At 27.8% G+C, this 21,453-nt stretch overlaps 1 protein-coding gene across 7 annotated transcripts; it reads left to right on the top strand.

The window, feature by feature from the left end:
- The first annotated feature begins 11,378 nt into the window (after positions 1-11,378).
- LOC111292065 (uncharacterized) lies at positions 11,379-19,404 on the top strand. Of its 7 annotated transcripts, none has more exons than XM_089766850.1 (4): positions 11,379-11,660; positions 12,102-12,289; positions 13,267-13,458; positions 13,568-13,950. In XM_089766850.1, exons 3-4 carry the CDS (start codon positions 13,285-13,287, stop codon positions 13,658-13,660), a joined length of 267 nt encoding a protein of 88 aa, XP_089622976.1. In that variant the 5' UTR covers positions 11,379-11,660; positions 12,102-12,289; positions 13,267-13,284; the 3' UTR covers positions 13,661-13,950. The 7 variants fall into 7 exon arrangements, 5 of the variants coding, with proteins under 5 accessions (XP_089622976.1, XP_089622975.1, XP_022739992.1 ...); XM_089766849.1 differs by having other exon boundaries at positions 12,102-12,321; XM_022884257.2 differs by having other exon boundaries at positions 12,102-12,347.
- Positions 19,405-21,453: the final 2,049 nt, after the last annotated feature.

Raw genomic sequence — 21,453 nt, 5'->3', positions numbered from 1 at the left:
CCAAGTACCATTCAAAATTTCCAACTTCAAGCCTTTTTGTTTTTCTTCCCTTGCCCTTTTTTTTTTAATATAAACAACAATAATAAAATAAAATGAAATAAAATATAAAATCAAACTTTTTAGGCTTGAAATTAAATCGAACCCAATTGACTTAGACCTCAGACTAAATAGGATATTCGCAAATAACATATCAATATTAATTTGATATTTATACTTTTATGCAATACTATACTATTATATAAAAATAAGTTTTAAAAGGGTTATTTAGTTAACACATGGTAGCTTTTTTTAAAATCTTGTTATTTTATTTAATAATTGTAACAAAAATATATAATAAGAATAATAGTATATCATATTAAAATTGTCAATAATATAATAATAGTTAAAATCTTTTTTTTAATTTTAGTTAATAATTATAATAACAATAAATAATAGTATATCAATATTAATTCAAAATTTATACTTCTATGCAGTGCTAGACTATTATAAAAGGAAGCTTCAAAAGGGTTTTTCAGTTAACACATGATAGTTTCTTTTTGTAAGAATTTTTACTTTTATTTACTAATAATAATAATAATAATTTTATTTTTATTTAATAATCATAGTAAAATAGATTATAAGCATAGTAATATTAATTCAAAATTTTCACAAAAACAAAAAATTTAACAAAAATAAAAGAAATTAAAAAATCTGCAAAAGAATCTATAAAAAAATAAACCATAAAAAGTTTATCATATACACTATAATTTAATCTATAACTATATATAAAAGGGAGTGAGTACATGCACCCCACCTTTTTTCTCTTTATACGTATTTTTTTTTCAAAATTTTATATAAGTGAAATTAATCAAATTCCTTTTTTACAAATTTTCAAATATCCACCATTTTCGAGAAATCAGAAGACATTTTAGAAATGCATTTTCGAGAAAGGTGAACTTCTATAAAAAATTATAAAAATAAAATTTTGTTAAAATTATTTTATAAATTAGTGTAATAAGAAAAGTTATTATTAGAAAAATCATAAATTTTAAAATTAATTAAAAAGTTACTCTTACTAATTTGATTTTAGAGAAACAATAAAATCTTTTAAGGTTTTAATTAAATATTTTATTTTGAGGTTTTAATAAAATATTTTATCTCTTTATGTTATGAAGGGTGATGAAAATTCTATCTGGTTTAATCATTATATAAGAGCTGGAATTTTTAAAACTGTACTAATAATACTACTGAATACTACACAATTTTGTCAAAATCTAATATTTTAATTGGAGAAACCTATTGTGATAAGTAAATGAGAGACTTTTCCAAGAAATTCAATTTAATCCAAACTATTATATAATTTTAATAATCAATACAATAAATATTTGTTAAAAAATTATAAATTATAAATTTATAAAAAAATTATATTTACTATTTTATTTTTAATTTAATAAGGGCCTTATAAGATATTATTTTTCCTCTAAGATGATGAAAGTAAAACTAATTTTTTTATTAATTTTAAAATTTGTGATTTTCTAATAATAACTTTTTATTACTCTTATTTATAAATAATTTAAACAAATTCTCTCTTTTGTAATTTTTCATAAAATTTCATTCCAACACTCTTGAAATTTCATTTTCGAAAAGTCATAAAACTTCTTGAAAAGTTATAAAATTTGTGAGAAGGGTATTTAAGTAATTTTACTTAAAAGTATTTTATTTCTTTATGTTACGAAGGATAATGAAAACTCTATCTGGTCTAATCATTATATAAGAGCTAGAATTTTTTAAAACTGTACTAATAATACTACTAAATACTACATAATTTTGTCAAAATCTAATATGTTAATTGGAGAAACCTGTCGTGATAAGTAAATAGAGAGACTTCTACAAGAAATTCAATTTAATCAAAACTATTATATAATTTTAATAATCAATACAATAAATATTTGTTAAAAAATTATAAATTTTAAATTTATAAAAAAATTATATTTATTATTTTATTTTTAATTTAATAAGGGCCTTATAAGATATTATTTTTCCTTTAAGATGAGAAAAGTAAAATTAACTTTTTTATTAATTTTAAAATTTATGATTTTTTAATAATAACTTTTTATTACTCTTATTTATAAATAATTTAAACAAAATTCTCTCTTTTGTAATTTTTCATAAAATTTCATTCCAACACTCTTAAAAATTCTTTTTCGAAAAGTCATAAAACTTCTCGAAAAGTTATAAAATTTGTGAAAAGGGTATTCAAGTAATTTTACTTAAAAGTATTTTATTTCTTTATGTTACGAAAGGTGATGAAAACTCCATCTGGTCTAATCATTATATAAGAGCTTTAATTTTTTAAAACTGTACTAGTAATATTACTGAATACTACACAATTTTGTCAAAATCTAATATGTTAATTGGAAAAACCTATCGTGATAAGTAAATGGAGAGAATTCTCCAAGAAATTCAATTTAATCAAAACTATTATATAATTTTAATAATCAATACAATAAATATTTGTTAAAAAATTATAAATTTAAATTTATAAAAAATTATATTTACTATTTTATTTTTAATTTAATAAAGGCCTTATAAGATATTATTTTTCCTCTAAGATGAAAAAAGTAAAATTAATTTTTTTATTAATTTTAAAATTTGTGATTTTTTAATAATAACTTTTTATTACACTTATTTATAAATAATTTAAACAAAATTCTCGCTTTTGTAATTTTTCATAAAATTTCATTCCAACACTCTTGAAAATTCTTTTTCGAAAAATCATAAAACTTCTCGAAAAGTTATAAAATTTGTGAGAAAGGTATTCAAGTAATTTTACTTAAAAGTATTTTATTTTTTTATGTTACGAAGGGTGATGAAAACTCTATCTGGTCCAATCATTTTATAAGAGCTTAAATTTTTTAAAACTGTACTAATAATACTATTGAATACTACACAATTTTGTCAAAATCTAATATGTTAATTAGAGAAACCTATCGTGATAAGTAAATGGAGAGACTTCTCCAAGAAATTCAATTTAATCAAAACTATTATATAATTTTAATAATCAATACAATAAATATTTGTTAAAAAATTATAAATTTTAAATTTATAAAAAAAATTATACTTACTATTTTATTTTTAATTTAATAAGGGCCTTATAAGATATTATTTTTCTTCTAAGGTGAGAAAAGTAAAACTAATTTTTTTATTAATTTTAAAATTTGTGATTTTCTAATAATAAGTTTTTATTACACTTATTTATAAATAATTAAAAAAATTCTCTCTTTTGTAATTTTTCATAAAATTTCATTCCAACACACTTGAAAATTCATTTTCAAAAGTCATAAAACTTCTCAGACAGTTATAAAATTTATGAGAAGGGTATTCAAGTAATTTTACTTAAAAGTATTTTATTTCTTTATGTTACAAAAGGTGATGAAAACTCTATCTGGTCTAATCATTATATAAGAGCTTAAATTTTTTAAAATTGTACTAGTAATACTACTAAGTATTACACAATTTTGTCAAAATCTAATATGTTAATTGGAGAAACCTATCGTGATAAGTAAATGAAGAGATTTCTTCAAGAAATTCAATTTAATCAAAACTATTATATAATTTTAATAATCAATACAATAAATATTTGTTAAAAAATTATAAATTTTAAATTTATAAAAAAATTATATTTACTATTTTTTTAATTTAATAAGGGCCTTATAAGATATTATTTTTCCTCTAAGATGAGAAAAGTAAAACTAATTTTTTTATTAATTTTAAAATTTGTAATTTTCTAATAATAACTTTTTATTACATTTATTTATAAATAATTTAAACAAAATTCTCTCTTTTGTAATTTTTCATAAAATTTCATTCCAACACTCTCAAAAATTCTTTTTCAAAAAGTAATAAAACTTCTCGAAAAGTTATAGAATTTGTGAGAAAGGTATTTAAGTAATTTTACTTAAAAGAAATTTTGAAAAAAAAAAGTGAGGTGTATAAAAACAAAAGGGAGTGCATTTAGTTACTCCTTATATAAAAACTAAATACATGTAAATTTATTACTATACTCTAATTTCTTTGTTTGCCATGTAATTCATGAGAGCTTAACACGTTATTTAAAAAAAATTCATGGTTTTTATGATTTGTTGCTAGCATATATATTTGTACATGAATCGGGTTGTCTACAAATGTTGAGATACGATCATGCCCTAGTGGCTACAATAGGGTGGCCTCTTTGTTTAGGACATTGTATTTGTCATGAAGCATAGGAAAGATGTGCGATGATCACCTTAAAAGCTTTTGCTTGCTTAGAGGCTCATACAACACAACCAACGAATAGAGCTAACAAAAATCACTACAGTCGTGAGTGTTGGTCCCAAGTGGATAGTGCTAGAGGAGGTGAATAGCACTTTGCAAAGAATTAAAGATATATAAAACTTAAAAGCATCTAACTTGAAATAATAAGGAATTTAAGTAGAGAATAGAAATTACCAATTAATTGAGGTAGCCAAAAGTAAATAATGCACTACAATATATAGTTGTGAGTGGTAGAAATTTCACCTTTAGAGTTCATCCTAGTGTTGATTCAAAGTTTGGTTAAAAGTTGCAAATCAATTTAGGATGTCTTAGCGAGTAAATGTGACATTAATTTTGAAAGACTCCACCATCAAGAGCATAGGTACTATATATATATATATTTATATATATAATAAAAATAATTCATTTAAATTAGTTTTCATTACTTGTGTTTTTACATATATATGACTAACTAAATTACAATTTATTTTTTTTAAATAAAAATGAAATGGATGGTGATTTTGTTGGTAAAAGCATTTATTAGGATGCAATATTATCGATAACTGAATAGAAGATTTTAATTATTTATCTCATAATGCTATGATTAATAATGCTATGCTAAATGAAAATTATATTAATGAGTAATTGATAAATAATATGTTAAAAAGAAAACATATTTGACACTAATGGCAATTCAACCTTTACTGCTCAATTGATGATGCCTTCACCAGATACAACAATAGAGTATGAGTATTGGACAATACCTAGTTCATATGATGAGGCTTTGCATGAGGTAACTAGTTTGAGTTTTGTTAACTTGGAAGGGGTAGATAACGTAAAAGTGAGTAGTTGGTCACTTCAACTAAATGAAAATCGTTATACTCCAAATCAAGAATCATGCATAAAGTTGATTATCAAAGACAAAGAAAAGGATATAACAGTAGTGAAATTATATTATATCAGAAGGAATAAACAATGTGAAGTGATAGAAAGTTGTCCAACAATTTAGAGATTTAGGGATCAAGAAAATACCGTAGACTTGACCTAAGCAACATGAAACTGGTTTGAATAATCCCTTTTCTAATGAATAACAATTTCTTACATTGCTAATCAGGAAGCCAAGGACTCTCTTCAACATGAAAAACCTCAAATAGGTACTGTAAAAAAAATAAACCCAAAACAAAACAAAACTAGTGGAAGTTTGCTATCAAGGGCGAAGCTAGCATTAGCATGATAGGAGGGTCAAAATAATGAATAATACTTTTAAAATTTAAAAGTAAAATTAAAAATTATACTATTAAACATGAATAGGATAAAAAAATTATTATTTGAATTGCATAATTCATTCTTTCATCACACTGAAATCATCAATTATTACATCACTATTAAACTTTTCAATAATTTCTTTCTCAATATAGGTAATCAAAGAATTTATCAAAAAATAACATTCCATCTTACTATGAAGTTGAGTCTTCACAATATTCATAACTAAAAAGCAAGTTTGTTGATGCAATTGAAATTGAAAGAGTCAATATGACATGAATTAATCCATTAATGAGTAGATATGTCTCTGACTTTCCACTTTCAACTAATTTTTTACAAAGTTCAGAAAGCGTTGATATTTCTTTCATATTAGAATGTTAATACACATCATTAATCTATGGTTATTAAATACCATGATCATTAAATCTATGATTCAATTATTGCAATCGAGTATCTATTATACCAAAAATATATATCTACTTGATACTGATGACATTATCTATGCTCATTCACAAATCTTATAATATAACATCACATTATTCAGTATTCTTCCCATCCATTTTCTCTAAACTTTTAAACCAATTTTTTTTATTGTCAACACAAGATTTATGGCATTCAATATATCTTAAGAATGACATTGCAAAGCTTGACAAAAATTATCAGTAATCCCTATAATTTTCTTCATCAAATGTGGAATAAAATAAATTAAAAAAAACTCAATCTATTATATGCATCATGAGCATCTCTTCTATAGGAATAACTGGTGCAGTATTTTTTATGTTTTCAAGAATAGTGCATGTTGAATGAAATATCTTTCATTAAACTGATAATTGAATTTAAATGAGAACTCCATCGAGTATCACTTAGACATTTAAAGTGCCCAATTAGTTCTTACCAGTTCCAATTTTCAACTCTTCAATATATAGAAATCAAATGAGTAATTTCAATTGCTTAAGCTTTTTATAATTCATCATGATGTTTGGAAGAAGCACAAACCATATTAACAATATGAACCAAGTCTTTAAAAAATTAATGCATTTCAATAACTTTTCTAACTATTGCAATCAATGCTAATTGAAGTTGATAAGCAAAACAATGAACTTAATAAGCATATAGGCATTTATTCAAAATCAAAACTTGTGAGCCATTTACTTGTTCCACTATATCCTTATCTTCAGAGATTTTGCATGTCAAATCTATGATGGAAGAGAATATTAAAAATCTCATTTTTTAAGTCAATGCCGAAGTATTTTTAACATCAACAAGATAAAAAAATCATTCTTTCACAAACTTTCTTTATTAACAAATCCTAAAACTATTGTCAATTGCTCTTTTTTTTACTCATCTCTTGCTTCATTGACAATAATGCAAAATTTTCTATCACCAATTTCTTTATAAATTACATCATGAACTTTTTTAGCATAAACATGCAAAATTTCTTTTTTTGTTGTTTAAGAAGTATATGTCACATTTTACGAAGCAATTTTTATAACATTTTTAACTTTTTTATCATAAGATGTAAACAATTTTACCAATTTAATAAAATTTTTATTTTTTTATTCTATACTTTCATCATGACCTTTAAAGGTACAACTGTGAAACGTTAACCATTGAGTAATAACAATACCAGTTTTCAAATGTAAACTATTAATTCTAATTTCTTATGTTGTTTGCCTATTAAGTGATACTCCAATATGTTGAGCTTGATTCATTAAATCTACACAAGCTTTTTGTGCATTGTTATGTAGTGAATTTAGATCTTTTCTCATATGAGTCAAAAAGCACAATTGCATCATTTATATACGTTTTTTCAATTATTAAAACCACTATAAGTAAACATAGTTTATCCAAAGTATCCACATGGCATGTTATTTAAAAGAAAACAAAGCAAAAAAAATGTTGCATCTTTAGAGGTGAATATTTTAACTAAAAAATTTATTTGAAACATGATGCTTGAAAGTAACGTAGATGCTTTGTTGAACTAGAAGCAAGATATTCTAAAAGATTAGGTTGATGTGGTCTAACCTTGATATAAGCTTTTTGCATTTCATTATGTAGATTAATTGAATAGTCATATATTTGCTTACATAATTTTGGATCATGTTTTAAATTTGCTAAAGCAACAAATGAAGCAGTTGACGATGACATAGTGACTAATCTTCCAAAATTGGGATTTGATAAGATAGATTGAAACCGAAATGGTATGTTGATGTACTTATTTAATAATGGGAATATGACTTCTATCTATGTAAGATATAATTACTATATGATATTTATTGTTGTTAAACATTTTAGATATTTGATTGTGTGATTTTTTATTATATTTTAATTGTATGGTTTGTATTGATGATATGTGTTTATACCTTATTGGAATAAAATTTATATGGCCCTTATTTACAATCAATTATGTGTTTCTATGTTTTTGTTCATTGTTACATTTTTTTTTGTTATCAAATTAAAGATATAGAAAAATAATAATTTAATAATTAAAATGTTTACAAGCATATTATTAAGGGCCTTTTGCAAAATTTATGTATGCATGAATGAAAATCAAACAGAAGTTACAAGGCTATAGGGAATTCAAATGCAACATACATAGCATTTGAATTTTCATGAAAAATCAAACAGAAGGTACAAGATTGTAAGAAATTCGAATGCCATAGAAATGGCATTCCAATGCCTATGACGAAAAATCAAACAAAAGCTACAAGGCTACAGGACATTCGAATGCTTTTACGTGAAATTTGAATACCTTATGAATGGCATTCAAATGCATAGGTTAAGTGCCCAAACTGAGGATGAAAAATGGCTTATGAAATTACTTACCTTCTACAAAGATTTCATACATCATAAGGATATAAACTTTCATATTTATGAGTAATTGTTTTTCCATTCATGCATCATAAATATACAAATTAGTAACATTATATGAGTAATCATCTTACCATTCATACATCATACAAATATTATATAAGTTTTGGAATGACTAAGTTGTAGAATAAAATGAAACATTCAGCCTATCTTAGGTAGTCAACAAAATCATACATGAGGGTTTGTACAACTACAATATTCAATGGTTAATCATGCCAAACCTTTTCACAATTTTTAAAGATTGTTTAACATAAATTGGTTCACCTATCTCATTTTTAAATGACTCCATATTTGCATGCTTGCCATATATCTTAGACCAATCAAGGACGTTCACTAAAGCTGAAGATTACTAAGCCACCTTAGTTTCATGGCTTGCTAAGTTGCTAACTTTTTGGATCATTCTTGATGCATTTCAAAGGCTTTATGTAGGGGAAAAACTTGGGGACTCCTTACGCCTTCTTAGTGTGAGACTTAAATCTTTCATTTTTCTTTCGTAAGGCCATATTTCTTCTTTATCAAAATTTTCATCTCTTATTGGTCTATTGCTGTAACTACTAGTGGTTTTATTCATGATACCATGCCAATCTACCATAACCTTATTTTAGCAAAAGGGGAAAAAATTAAAAAAATTCTATATCTGAGTGTAAAAGTCAATGCCTTAAAGAAATAGAAGCCTTAAGCAAAAATATAGTGGCTCATCTCATAATCAATATAATGAAAATTTTTTAATTTTTTACATTAATTTATTTAATTATAATGTTTTATGTTGTTTGCAACTAGATAAATATGAGTTTATTTCAATACCCTCTAAAAGAACTACAACTTTTCAAAGTTATCATAAATAGGTACTTAACGTTAAAACCAATAAGGAAAATAGAAGAGAAGCTATAAAAAATCATTTTCCCTTATATGCTTCCAAAGAAAATCACATATTTTAATACCCTCAAATAGTAATATGTAACAATAGAGGACGAGAAAGACAACAACAACAACAAATGTAATTAAGATCATTTCCTATTTTCCCTAATTTTTATGCTTTATGTTCTATGTCTAGCGATCGAATATAAGACTCCAATATTTCTTCAATGTCTTAATCCTAGATTTTATATGAGGTTTGCCTTTAATGTTTTCCTTTTAAAGCTCTAATAAATAACTAGCTTTAAAACTAGTATTTGCATCATATGTTCTCGTCTTATACAGATTAATGATACATGATACTAACATAACATCCTCGTCAAAAGATGACTTCCTGTTTGTTTGTTTTGAACTTTGAGAACCAATGACTAAAGATGAAACATTCCTTACATTTTTGTAAATATCGAGCACCTAAATAATTCTATAATTGAGAAGGAATGATATGAACAAAGTATGATAAGATCAATGATTGAAGATGAAACATTCCTTGACATTTTCTAATCTATATTCAAAATTTTCACGTCATCAATTAAAACTTAAAACTCATATAAATAATAAAGTAAGATAAGAATAAAGTAACTACAATACCTTAATTTTGGTTTTGTTTTTTAACTTAATATCCAAAATTTTTTGTTCCATTCTATTTATAACATCAATCAAGCATGTTATTTTGTTGATAAGTGAATTAACATAGTTAAAATGGGAAAGAGCCACAATTAAAAATTTAACTAACAGCACTAATTGACCAAAAAATCTAACAACAAAATATTTCTCTTTCCTAGACTCTATGAAAGGATGGACATATGTTTATTGGAAACCTATAACAATGAACAATGAAGCCCTATAGTAATTACAAATAATGAAGCTTTATAACTTAAATGATGCTCATATAAACAAGTGAAAAAGGAAACAATATTGCCCATATGAACCCAAATAGCTTAAACTTGGAATCAAGAGAGATGAAGGAAAAGAAAGGGAGTTTCATTGCTAATGCTGCCATTAGCTAGGAAAGAAAGATCTAATGAAAATTGAAGAGAGATGAGAAATCATAATGGCTTGAAAGGAAAAAATGAATAGCAATTAAGAAGAGAGATAAATGATAGATAAAGATTTTTTAAGGATGAGTAACAGTAAAAAAAGGTGACAAATGAAGATTTTTGAAAAAGACAATGTACGTTGGGAAAAAGAAAAACTTAAAGCAATTCCATAGATTAAGGAATTGCAAATGCCTATTCCCCAAAAGATTTGAAAATTTATGTTAATCAAGAATTCCCATATCACATAATCATCTTTTTAACTCCAATTATGAACCAAACCTTGGAAAATGTGATTATTCCAAAAAATAGATGGAATAGGAAAGCATTTTTCATTTAATCAAATGAGTCATAAATAATTAGATTTTGTATATTTAACAAATTTTAATAATTTTATTAGGATAAATTAAAATTCAATGACCTAAATTAATTTAGATCAAAATTCAATAACTAAGAATGAAATTTACTCCAGTCATACAATAAAAAACTCCTTCTTAATCACATATCAAATAGTTTTTTTTTAATTTAAAAATTAAAATAATATTTGGCTTAAAATTTAATAATCATATGCTCTAAATATTAATATAATAAATTAAGATCATATTTGGTACATAAGATATGATAAGATAAAATAAGATAAGATAATATTATAAATAAAATTAGATTAAGTAATATCATCTTATTTTATATTTGATATATATAAGGATTAAGATAAAATAATTTATTTATTTATCAAAATTATCTTTCTTAAAGTTTATATAATTTAAATTGTTAATATAATTTTTAAAGATATAATTAGACACATAAATTTAATTTCATAAATTAAAAATAATAATATTTACTTAGAGATAATTAAATAATCTTACACCAAAAAGATGTTAATCTTCTTTATAATCCTTATTCCTCTTAAATATAAATCAAATAATATATAATAATTATTATCTTATCTTATTAATAATTTTATATATCAAATATGACCTAATAATATAAAAATAAAACATCATCCGCCAAAGCAATCAGATAAGTTGGCTTTTTCCTCTCTTTTTCCTCCCCTGCCTCTTGCTGCCTGCTAATTAAAGAGAAAAACGAAACGCGTAGGTTCAGGGCTTTTAATTTTAAGGCCCTTGGTCTATTTTTTTTCCACTACCCGCGCCAGCACGTTCTTTCTCCTCTCTATCGTGCGGCTAGCCCATCTTCTGCCCCCATCGCCGGTCAGCTTCCTACCCTACCGCGGCAGATTCTCTCTCTTCCCTCTCTCTGTTTGCCCTCTTTCCCCTGACGCGTTCGCCGCCGTTTCTTTCTCAGGTTTATCTCTTTCTCTTCTCTGCTCCCTTACACTCCTAACTCACTTTGGCTGAACAGTGAACGTGCAAAATTAGTTTAATGTGCTTAAATCGTTCTTTTTTTCCTATAAATTATCCATTTTATTAATTTACTGATTTTCCCCATCAAAGATTTCTTATTATAGGCAAGTTGTAATTTTGCTTGTTTTGACTTTGTTTAATAATTTCAGTTTCAATGTGAATCAGTAAATTAAACATCTTAGAGCTTCATGTTAAAAAGATAGTTTCTGTTTTTTCTTCGTTGTAGAGAAGAATTGTCTTAGAGCATGTAAAAGTGAAGAGAGGTGTGTCGCTTGCGAACTTTTCATTGATTCCTTCTTTTGTTTTGGAATTTATGCTTCCAATATGAGCTTTGTGTAGAAAGTATAGCTTAAATTTGTTTCACTGCCTTTATTGATGACAGATACTTGTGCATTATATTGAAGTTTGCTTGGATGACATACAAATTTGCTCCTGCAATCAACTCACCTGTGATTTCCATTTCACAAATAGCAATTTTGGCGTCTGAGTTATACATGATATTGCTTTTTATGAGACATTATTAATGTAACTATTTTCCCGTCACTGAGATTGCAAGACTTATTAAAATAAGTGAGTTTCAAGTCTCCAATTGTTTTGAGCTGGTAGGGTGCACCATCTTTTTCTTAAGGTCAGTTTTGGGTGGAGTAACTGTAAATTATAATTGGGTTCCAAATCATTTTGAGTCTGTTTCTGGTTCCTTTGTTGAGGTATGCTATGCTTCTGACAGGTGACAATAAGTCCCAGCTTTATTTTTTTGTCTTTCTTTGGTAATAAAATATTCTTTTATGGGCTGAGCAAAAACACAAAATTCTGGTTTCCTTTTGCTGGTTTTTTGATTTAGAAGTAGGGAAGCCTATTTTAGAAGAAGGCTTTCAGCCTTTAACTGCTATGAAGGCAATTCAACTTTTTCTCTAACTTTGTGCATTGGCTGGATTAATAAGGTGCTAGGTTATTCTACAAGCATTGTTCAATTTGTTGAAACAAGCATGTTGCTATTGTAATATATTGTTCACTTTGTAACAACTGCACAATGTTTAAAATAGATCGACAAATGCTAATTCCTTTTGAGTTGGGTTGAGTATTAATAAGGGGCTGTTTCTAGGGAATGCAGACAACCTTTTTTCTTTTCTGTAAAATTTCCCCTTAGACGTATTGAAGAGTAACAATAATAGGACTTAGTAAATTAGAATGCTCGTAAGAAGAATTAGAAAAGAAATACATATAAATGTATATGCACCTATAAATTAAGGGGTATGGCATCTCTACGCCTCATAAATTAATTGTCAGTTACTTAAATTCATCATACTGACTGATGCTAGATCTGTTATTATTTATTTATTATTTTTGGGGGGTGCTTTAATTTTTGTTCTTGCTTTGTTCCATTGGGTGATTTTTTTTTTTTAATAGTTGAAATATATTGCTTCACGAAATAATTTCCTTCTTGTACAAGAAATGGTTGAATCAAGATTTGCGAAGATTTTAATCTTGGCTTATGGTTTAAAACATCTTTTTGTTGGATGTGTATTTATCGCTATTATGCTATAAAGTCCCAGGAGAAACAAAGAATGGAAACACAAAAGAGTCACCCTGACAAACAACCATCACCAGTTGTGGCTTCATGTAGGAAGAAAAAGAATGAGGAAGCAGCTTTCCTTGAAGACTTGAAGGATCACATTGATGAGTTCATTAATGCATCAATGGATGAGCACATAGGTTGCTTTAAGAAGACCATCCAAAAGGTGCTTCCCTTGATATTCTGCACTATCATTGTCCAATATGAACTTTCCTGTTGGTTATATTCTTTGTGTATATTGGTGTGTCTGACTAAAAATTTGGGTTCCATTTCAGATGTTTGGAATGTCAAAAGTTGTAGCAGAAAGGAGTGCTGAATCTAAGGAAGTTGAAAGTGTTCTGCCCTTTCGAACAACATTGTCAAAATAAAGTATCTTTCTTCCCCTTAAATAATATGACATGTAGTTTTAGATCTGTACTGGTTAGCAGTAAATTGTTAAATCAGGTTACAATGCTTTCAGTTTGATTAGTTTACACTTTACATAAACTAGTCTTGCACAAATAAGAGTTTCTTTTTTTTTTTTTTATTGTTTTTTTAAGTTGCGGTTATGGTTAAGTAATTCTGTTCATTCTATGCCCTTCAAAGTCAAATTTATTTTGGATCCTGAATGTAAATCATACTACGTTAGATCGCAGCAACATGGAACTGTTCTGTATGTATACTGTGCACTCATGAAAAGATTTTGCAATCTACGAGCAGGCTGCATCGATTAATACGGCATGAAACCTGATAAGTGTTAATAAAGCTAGAGCAAAACAAGAAAGAAATTGTGGTTTTAAACAATTTGGCTAAATGCTGAGCTGAAACTGATAGATGCAATAAAGTTTAAGAATGTCAAAGTGAAATATAGAAAGTTGATGTGATTTTTCTACAAAGCATTTTTTTTTTCATCATGTAGCTAGCTAGTTGCTACAATAGATTGATTATTATGTGTTGGAAATTCTGTTATCAATACCTTTTGTTTGTTCTATAATCTTGCTGATTAAAAAACAGATACACTGTTTCTCTTTTGGCATTAAGGCAAGTCTGTCAAAGCAATGTTAATAATCATAAGTATGTACTGTTCACATACTTTATATATATATATATATATATATATATACACTCTCGATGCATGGGCATGTAATTATGTAAAAAAAAAAAATTGTAATATAACTAATAAATTTCATAAAAATTTAAAATTTTAATGTCAAATGAGTAAGAAAAGATAAAAATTGGAAATCAATATGTAATTACAATAGAATTTAAAGAAAAATACTTTTCCATCAAATCTTATCTAATAGTGATATTTAAATAAAATCTAATGTCTTTGATTCCAAATAATTGAAATTTACTTTTGTTAAAATGAATTATGTTTACAAACTTTTTTCATGCTTATTCTATGGGATAAAATGTTGCAATTAATTTTTTAGTGATACTTATTGTCAATCTACTTGATAGTTTAATAGATTTGACTCTTCTCCCTTTTTCAACATAAAATGAGAAGTTTTGTTGATGGTCAGATGAAAAGTAATATCAGCATAAATAAAATCTATGGCTATTCTTTTATTGTTATTTTTTGTTTTTAACCAAACAATAATTTTTTTGTTTACAACTCTGGCACTATTTAGATTGTAAATTTTTTTTTATGCTTATATGTCTTTTAATATGACTATCAAGAATCTAACTATAAATGATAAAGTTGAAAAATTTTTTTAATTTATTTTAAATGAATAAAATAGGCTCCAATTAAAAGTTTTATTTAATTTTTTTGTTGCAACTTTTTAATCTTAATCTTAATAAATTTATACTTCTTTCAATAGTTTGTAGTTAAGTTTAGGATTAAAACTTGATAAGCATCTACCTGGAAAAAAAAAAAAACCTTGATAAGTATCAATTAATTTATAAAGTAAAATAATTTTACGAAGACATTAATTAGTTTAAAACATATCATGTAAAGTAAACAACATAACAAACAATAATTTACATAAAATGGAAAAAGCTAATATTAGTTTATGCAAACTAATATTATGATAAAAAAATGCTAAACCGAACAATCATAGGAACATAATAATAAGTAATAAATTAAGTGCATTGAAGGTAAATAAATTGTTTTAAGATTTGGTGCTCAAATTTTGCCAAAATAAACTATTGCAAGATTTTTCGTATTAAAAACTTGGAATGGAATGCCAAAAAATTGGAAGGAGAAAGTTTTTTTTTTCTTAGTAAAAGATTATAAAACATTGCATTTATTTATAAGAATATTTTTTAGTTTAATAATGTTGATTGTTTCTTTTTATAGAGACATATTACTATAGAGATGATATAAATATTGAAAAAGATTGAATATAAAGGAGATTTCTTAAAATAAAAAGAATATCGAGAAGATTAAATTAGAGCCTATTGTGGAGGAAGAGGATGCAAAAGAAGAAGATGAGGAAAAGGTATATGATGTATTGCCTCAACCGACGAATATTCAGGAGGTTAGTTCTTCTAGGCCTACTGCTGGCAAAGCCAAAACCTTATGGGCTACCCATTCAGTTCTATCAACGCTTTCGGCAGCAGAGATCCAATCAGTAATTTTCCAAATTCTTAGAGGTGTTTAAAAAACTGCACATTAATATCCCTTTATTGATGCCTTGGAACAAATGCCCAGCTACTTGAAATTCATGAAAAAGATGATCATCTTTAAGATGTATAGGCTGGAAGAACATGTGACTGTAGTTGTGATTGAAAAGTGTAATGCTATCATTTAAAGCAAAATTTCACCTAAGCTTAAGAACCCAAGGTTCTTCACTATCCCTTGCACCATTGGGAGACTGTTTTTTGATGGGGTGCTTTGTGATCTAAGAGCTAGCATTAATCTACTGCCATTATTGATATTCAAGCAGCTTGGCTTAGGTGAGCTTAAGCCCATTACTGTCACTCTCTAGCTTGTCAATAAATCTCTAAAGTATCCAAGAGGAGTTGTGGAGGATGTTCTTATGAAAGTTGATAAATTTTACCACCTAACTGATTTTGTGGTCTTAGAAATGGAAGAGAACACTGATATTCCAATAATCTTTGGGAAACTATTCTTGGCCACAGGAGGAGCGATTGTTGATGTTAGAAAAGGGGAACTTACTATGAGAATTCAAGATGAAGAAGTCAAATTTGGTGTTTACATGTCTTTGCTTATTTCGAGTCCCACTATAAGATACTTGACACTCCGTCCTGTACACTTTCCAGTGTTGATATGGTCATGGAGACTCTATTAACCCGCGGGCTTAAACCAAAACCCACATATCTCAGCCCCTCAAATAGGAGACTTGAGATCTTGTTTAAGGAAGGCCAAATGACTTTTGCTGACATGCCACTCATAAATGAGCACCAGCTCCAATTGGATTCAATCATGGAGGATGTGGTGAAGAGAGAAATGATTAAGTGGCTGGTTGCGGGTATTAAATTTGGTGTCATCACTATGGCCAATTCAGATTGAAGATGAAGAGAAAGTCAAGCTGATTGACTTTAAATTCAACGATTTTTGGAAGGTATCCTAAGTTTGTTTTCTTTTATCTGTTATGTTAGTTTGCTTTCTTTACTTGTAGGTAAAAATAAAGCCAATCACAGAGCTTCAAAGAGGTCATCAGTCCACATTAGAGGAGTACTCTTCACCCTTTGCACTTTATTCTTAGTTGCCTACACATTGAGGGCAATGTGCTGTTCAAGTTTGGGGGTGAAAAATAATTTGTTCCAAAATTTTCCAAATTTTCAAAAATTTTAAAAAATTTTACATATCTATGGGCTTAAATGATTTTGCTACGAGTTATTAGTAGACTTTCATTGGTTGATTTTTCATGATCTTGTGATAACAATCATGATTGACTTTTTAATCATTGACTTGTATGTTATTTAGTAAATATTTATGTGATCATAGGAATTGCATTCATTTTTGAAGTTGTGCTTATGTTCTAGACTTTGATTGATCACTTCTCAAGGTGAATCCTAGACTGCACTAAATTAGGGAGATGACTTAGGCTATCCTTAGATTGATTGAGCCTTTCAAGCCAACCCTAATATGTGCACCTATAGTCACCCCTTTTGAGCTTTTCGTTACCCCTTTTTTGGTTATTCAACCACATTAATTAGCCTAATCATTGTTTACTTTTTATCTCTTTGTCCCTATCTTATGTGCATAAAGATCATTAATAACATAATTAATGAGCTATATCACATTTGGAAGAAGGGTGAAATATTGAAAAAAGAGAAAAGAAAACTGAAAAAAAATGAAAATGAAAATGAAAATAATGAAAAAATGAAAAAAGAAAAGAAAAGAAAAGAATAAAAGTGTGCAAATAAAGAAAGGAGAAAAATCCAAGTTTGAAGGAAGGTGATAGTGTATTGAAAAGCTCTCATTCATTGCATATTTAAATGATCCTAAGCTACTAATGCATGATTAGGGTACTGAACCTAAACTTCATTTATCCCATCTTAACCCTAGTCTAATATTACAAGCTATTAAAGACCTAAAGATTGTTGGTTTAGTGAGTGTTTACATTAGTGGATAGAGGTGTGAAAGACAAAGATTAACCTATGTTTATGATTTACCTTGAGCTATAGTCATCATGTAATCTTTGAGGAAATCATTCTAGATTGATCATAGGAAGTTGAATTTAACTCTTAGCACATTTTGATTTTGCTTGAGGACAAGCAAAACTTCAAGTTCGGGGGTGTAATAATTCTATATTTTATAAAATTATTATAGTGTTAAATTGCTTAATTAAAACTCTTATTAACTTGATTTTTGCTTGATTAAGTCGATATTCCACCTAATCTTTGTTTTGTTCAATTGTAGGTAAATTGAAGGACTAGGTAATTAATCATGCTTAAGGATGCCTTGGTGCTACATTGCTTGAGGAATTTGCACTCTAAACCGAGATCTTCAATTGAGCTACATGTTCGGACCTTATGTGCATAACAAGAAACTTGAGAAGCCAAGAAAAATGACTACAAGCTGCCATTGCTGTGAGGAACTTGTGTGCATAAACTAAGAGCCGAATTGGAAAAGCCATGGTTGCCAAGCTTGCAAGGAGGGACATGAGCAGATTAGAGCTGATGGGAACTGAATTTTATGAGTTGAAGAAGCCATTAAGAGATCTAAAAAATGCCAACACCATAAGCCAAGGCAAAGCCAGCACCATGAAGTGCCAAGTCGAGAGTTGCCTTATTGATTACTTGAATGAGCCTAGTCCATTACATGAGCTAACTTGCAAGAATAAGGGGCTGATTTAGGTAAGCTTGAAGCCAATTTTAGGAGCTGCTGAGGTGAGCCACTAAGCCATATTTAAGTGCACATGCAACAGAGAAAGGATGGCACAAAAGAAGGGGGACCAATGCACTAGAGGACAAAGTTGGACCATAATGAAAATGACTGGAAGCCACTACACTCTCTACTGTAATTCGCAATTTGGGAGAATATTTAGGCTGTAACTTTAGAGGATTATGTGTACAATGAGATGACATTAAGGTGGGAAGGCATTGGCCCACCTAGGATGAAGCACATGGGCTGTAAAGAAGGTGGAAAGGATGCATGGGAGACAAGTATGCCAAATCTGCCAGCGTAGTTTGGGGACCATTCCAGTCTTCATTCTCTCTCATTTGAGGTGCATACATGGCCATCTACTTGTCCTTTATATAGCTACATAATCCTCTCCCATTGGTCCAATTGTACAAGCTCATATGAAGCAAATTTCATGGACAAAATAGCCTAGGCAATCACTATTTTTTAGCACACGAATTCTCTTCATTCTTCAAGCAATTAAGGGGCTGACTTTGACAATTTAAGCAAAATATAACTGGCTGTAAAAATACCTAGGATGTACTATAAATAGAATATGATAGGGCTAAACCAATAAACCAAGGGAGCCCCCTTTGGGTTTTTTTTTTTTTTGGCTGCCAGTGATGCCTCCTCCAGGTAGCAGCCTTGCTGACCTTGTTAGCTGGCTTTAGGGGCCTCCATTTTTGCTCCCGTCTCCTAGTATCTTCATAGCTATTTACCTTTTTTCATTTACCTTTTCTGTACTAACCTTCACTTTAAATATTAGACCTTTTCATTTTGCAATGTAATTTACAATTTCCTTTTACTTTATTTCCAACTCTGTTTGCTCCTTTTTTTTTAATTTATTTTTGCCTTACTTTGGGCTTGTTCTTTGGTTGAGAAGGATAGTTTATGAAGGTCTTGGGCATGAGCAATCATCCATCGGGCCTAAATAACTTGACTCTTTGCTTAGTTCTTTTAATTTCAAAATTTTATTGACTGATTTTTAGTTTCTGTTTAGCCTTTAATTTTCGGTTATTTAAGCTTGTTTCCTTGCTTATTTGCCTGCTAGTTGAGATCATTTTCATGCCATTATATTATGTTTAAGTGTTATTTTCATGCCTTCAAATTTTCAAATGTTTAAGTTCTCTTTGTTTTTCATTTTCTTAGAATGTTGCTATTTCAACTTTGTTTTTTTGCCTAATCTGTTTAGTTTTGCGTATTCACTTCCTATAGTTTTTCTGTTGCATTTTGAGTTTTTTTTTTTTTAAGTTTATGATGTTTGATTTAATGTTCCATTGCATCTTCTTTGAATTTAGTAGTTGTTTTCTTCTTGATTTTTCAAGGCTATTTAGTTCTCTTCTAGGTTGTTTCCAACCCTTTAAATTTGCATTTTAGGTTCTTTAGTAAGTCTTTTTAATGTTATTTGATGTCATTTAGGTTTGGTTTCATGTTCAAGTAATTTCTCATATATTTCTCTAGGTGTTTGTTGAAAGGTTTTCATGTAGTTTCCTTAATCTTGCATTCGGTTTTCAGCTTCTGTTTAAAGCAAATTTCAGTTAAGTTTTAACTTTTATAATGTTGTGTTTCAAGTCTTTTTCATGCCTTAATCTTGTTCATTTAGTGTTATGCATGGTAGGGTAGGTTTTATGAACATTTAGCTTAAGTTCACCTAGTGTTTGATGTTTGTTGTTTGTCATTTTAATAGGTTTAACTGATCGATTTTAGTTGCTGTACAAGTTCTGTTTTCAACTCAAATTACTGCCTTTTACTTTCATTTTTATGCCTTTGATTTCCCATGTTACTTGAGTGTTTTGTTCCTGAATGTCTAGTTGTTTATTTTCCTTAGATTCCATGTTGTTAATTAGTTGTTTTATATTTTAGTGTCAATTGCTGCCATGCATTTTTCATACTCGGTTCTTATGTTAGATTAGGTCCACATTATTTTGTGCTTCATGCATTTAAGTGCCATGCAAGTTTCATTTCATTTATGTTCATGCATGTTCATTCTATGCCATTTAGATTTTCTTGCTAACTAGGTTTTCTTACATTTTTAAATTTTATGATTAGTTTTACTTAATACATGTTAAATTGTATTCTTCGACTTTCATGTTTTAGTGTTAGAAGTTAATTTAAAGCCTTACTTTTTAGGTTTAGAAATTTCCTTTTATAGCAACTTTTTATTTTTAGAAACTTTCCATTTTTAATAATGCTTTGCTTAATTTAGGTTTAGAACTTTGCTTAATTTAGGTTAATTAATTTAGTTAGAATAAGGTTAAATTAGTAATTTTACCAATAATTTCTTCGAACCAAATATACCTTAAATGTCTAATTTCTGAAGTTACCTTTAGGTTAGACATCTAATCCTTGTGGAGACGATAATTCAGATACTTCCTATCTAGATTTCTTAAGCGGCCTATACACTTATGGTTTATACGTGGATCATCTACCCTTAAATATGATGAATGAAGAAATAGGGGTGGTTATTGGAGAAACATTGGGGGATGTGAAAGAGGTAGATACAAATGGTAGCAATACGAAATGGGTGAAGTATCTCAAGGTTAAAGTTACCCTAAACATAAATATCCCACTAAAAAGAGGGAACCATAATAGGGGTTAAAGATGGCGGAGAGGCCCTTATTATGTTTCGCTATGAAAGATTGCCAAATTTTTGTTTTGTTTGTGGTGGAATGGATCATCAAGATGATGAATGTGATTTAGTGCATTGAAGATGAAAAATCATAAGGGTTCAATGACAAAGGAGTATGGGTGATGTATATGTGCTGAGATTGAAAAGCTAGAGTTATTGAAGGTAGAAAAGGATGCTGGTTGTAAATTAAGGAGTAAATTTGACAAGGGGAGAGAAAAACTCACTAGAAATGATCT

Source organism: Durio zibethinus, chromosome 10 (assembly GCF_047325235.1).
Source record: "Durio zibethinus cultivar Kanyao isolate XHJ-2024 chromosome 10, ASM4732523v1, whole genome shotgun sequence".
Classification (NCBI taxonomy): domain Eukaryota; kingdom Viridiplantae; phylum Streptophyta; class Magnoliopsida; order Malvales; family Malvaceae; genus Durio; species Durio zibethinus.
The sequence above is the reverse complement of the archived record's forward strand: the minus strand, read 5'-3'. Positions and strand labels throughout refer to the sequence as shown.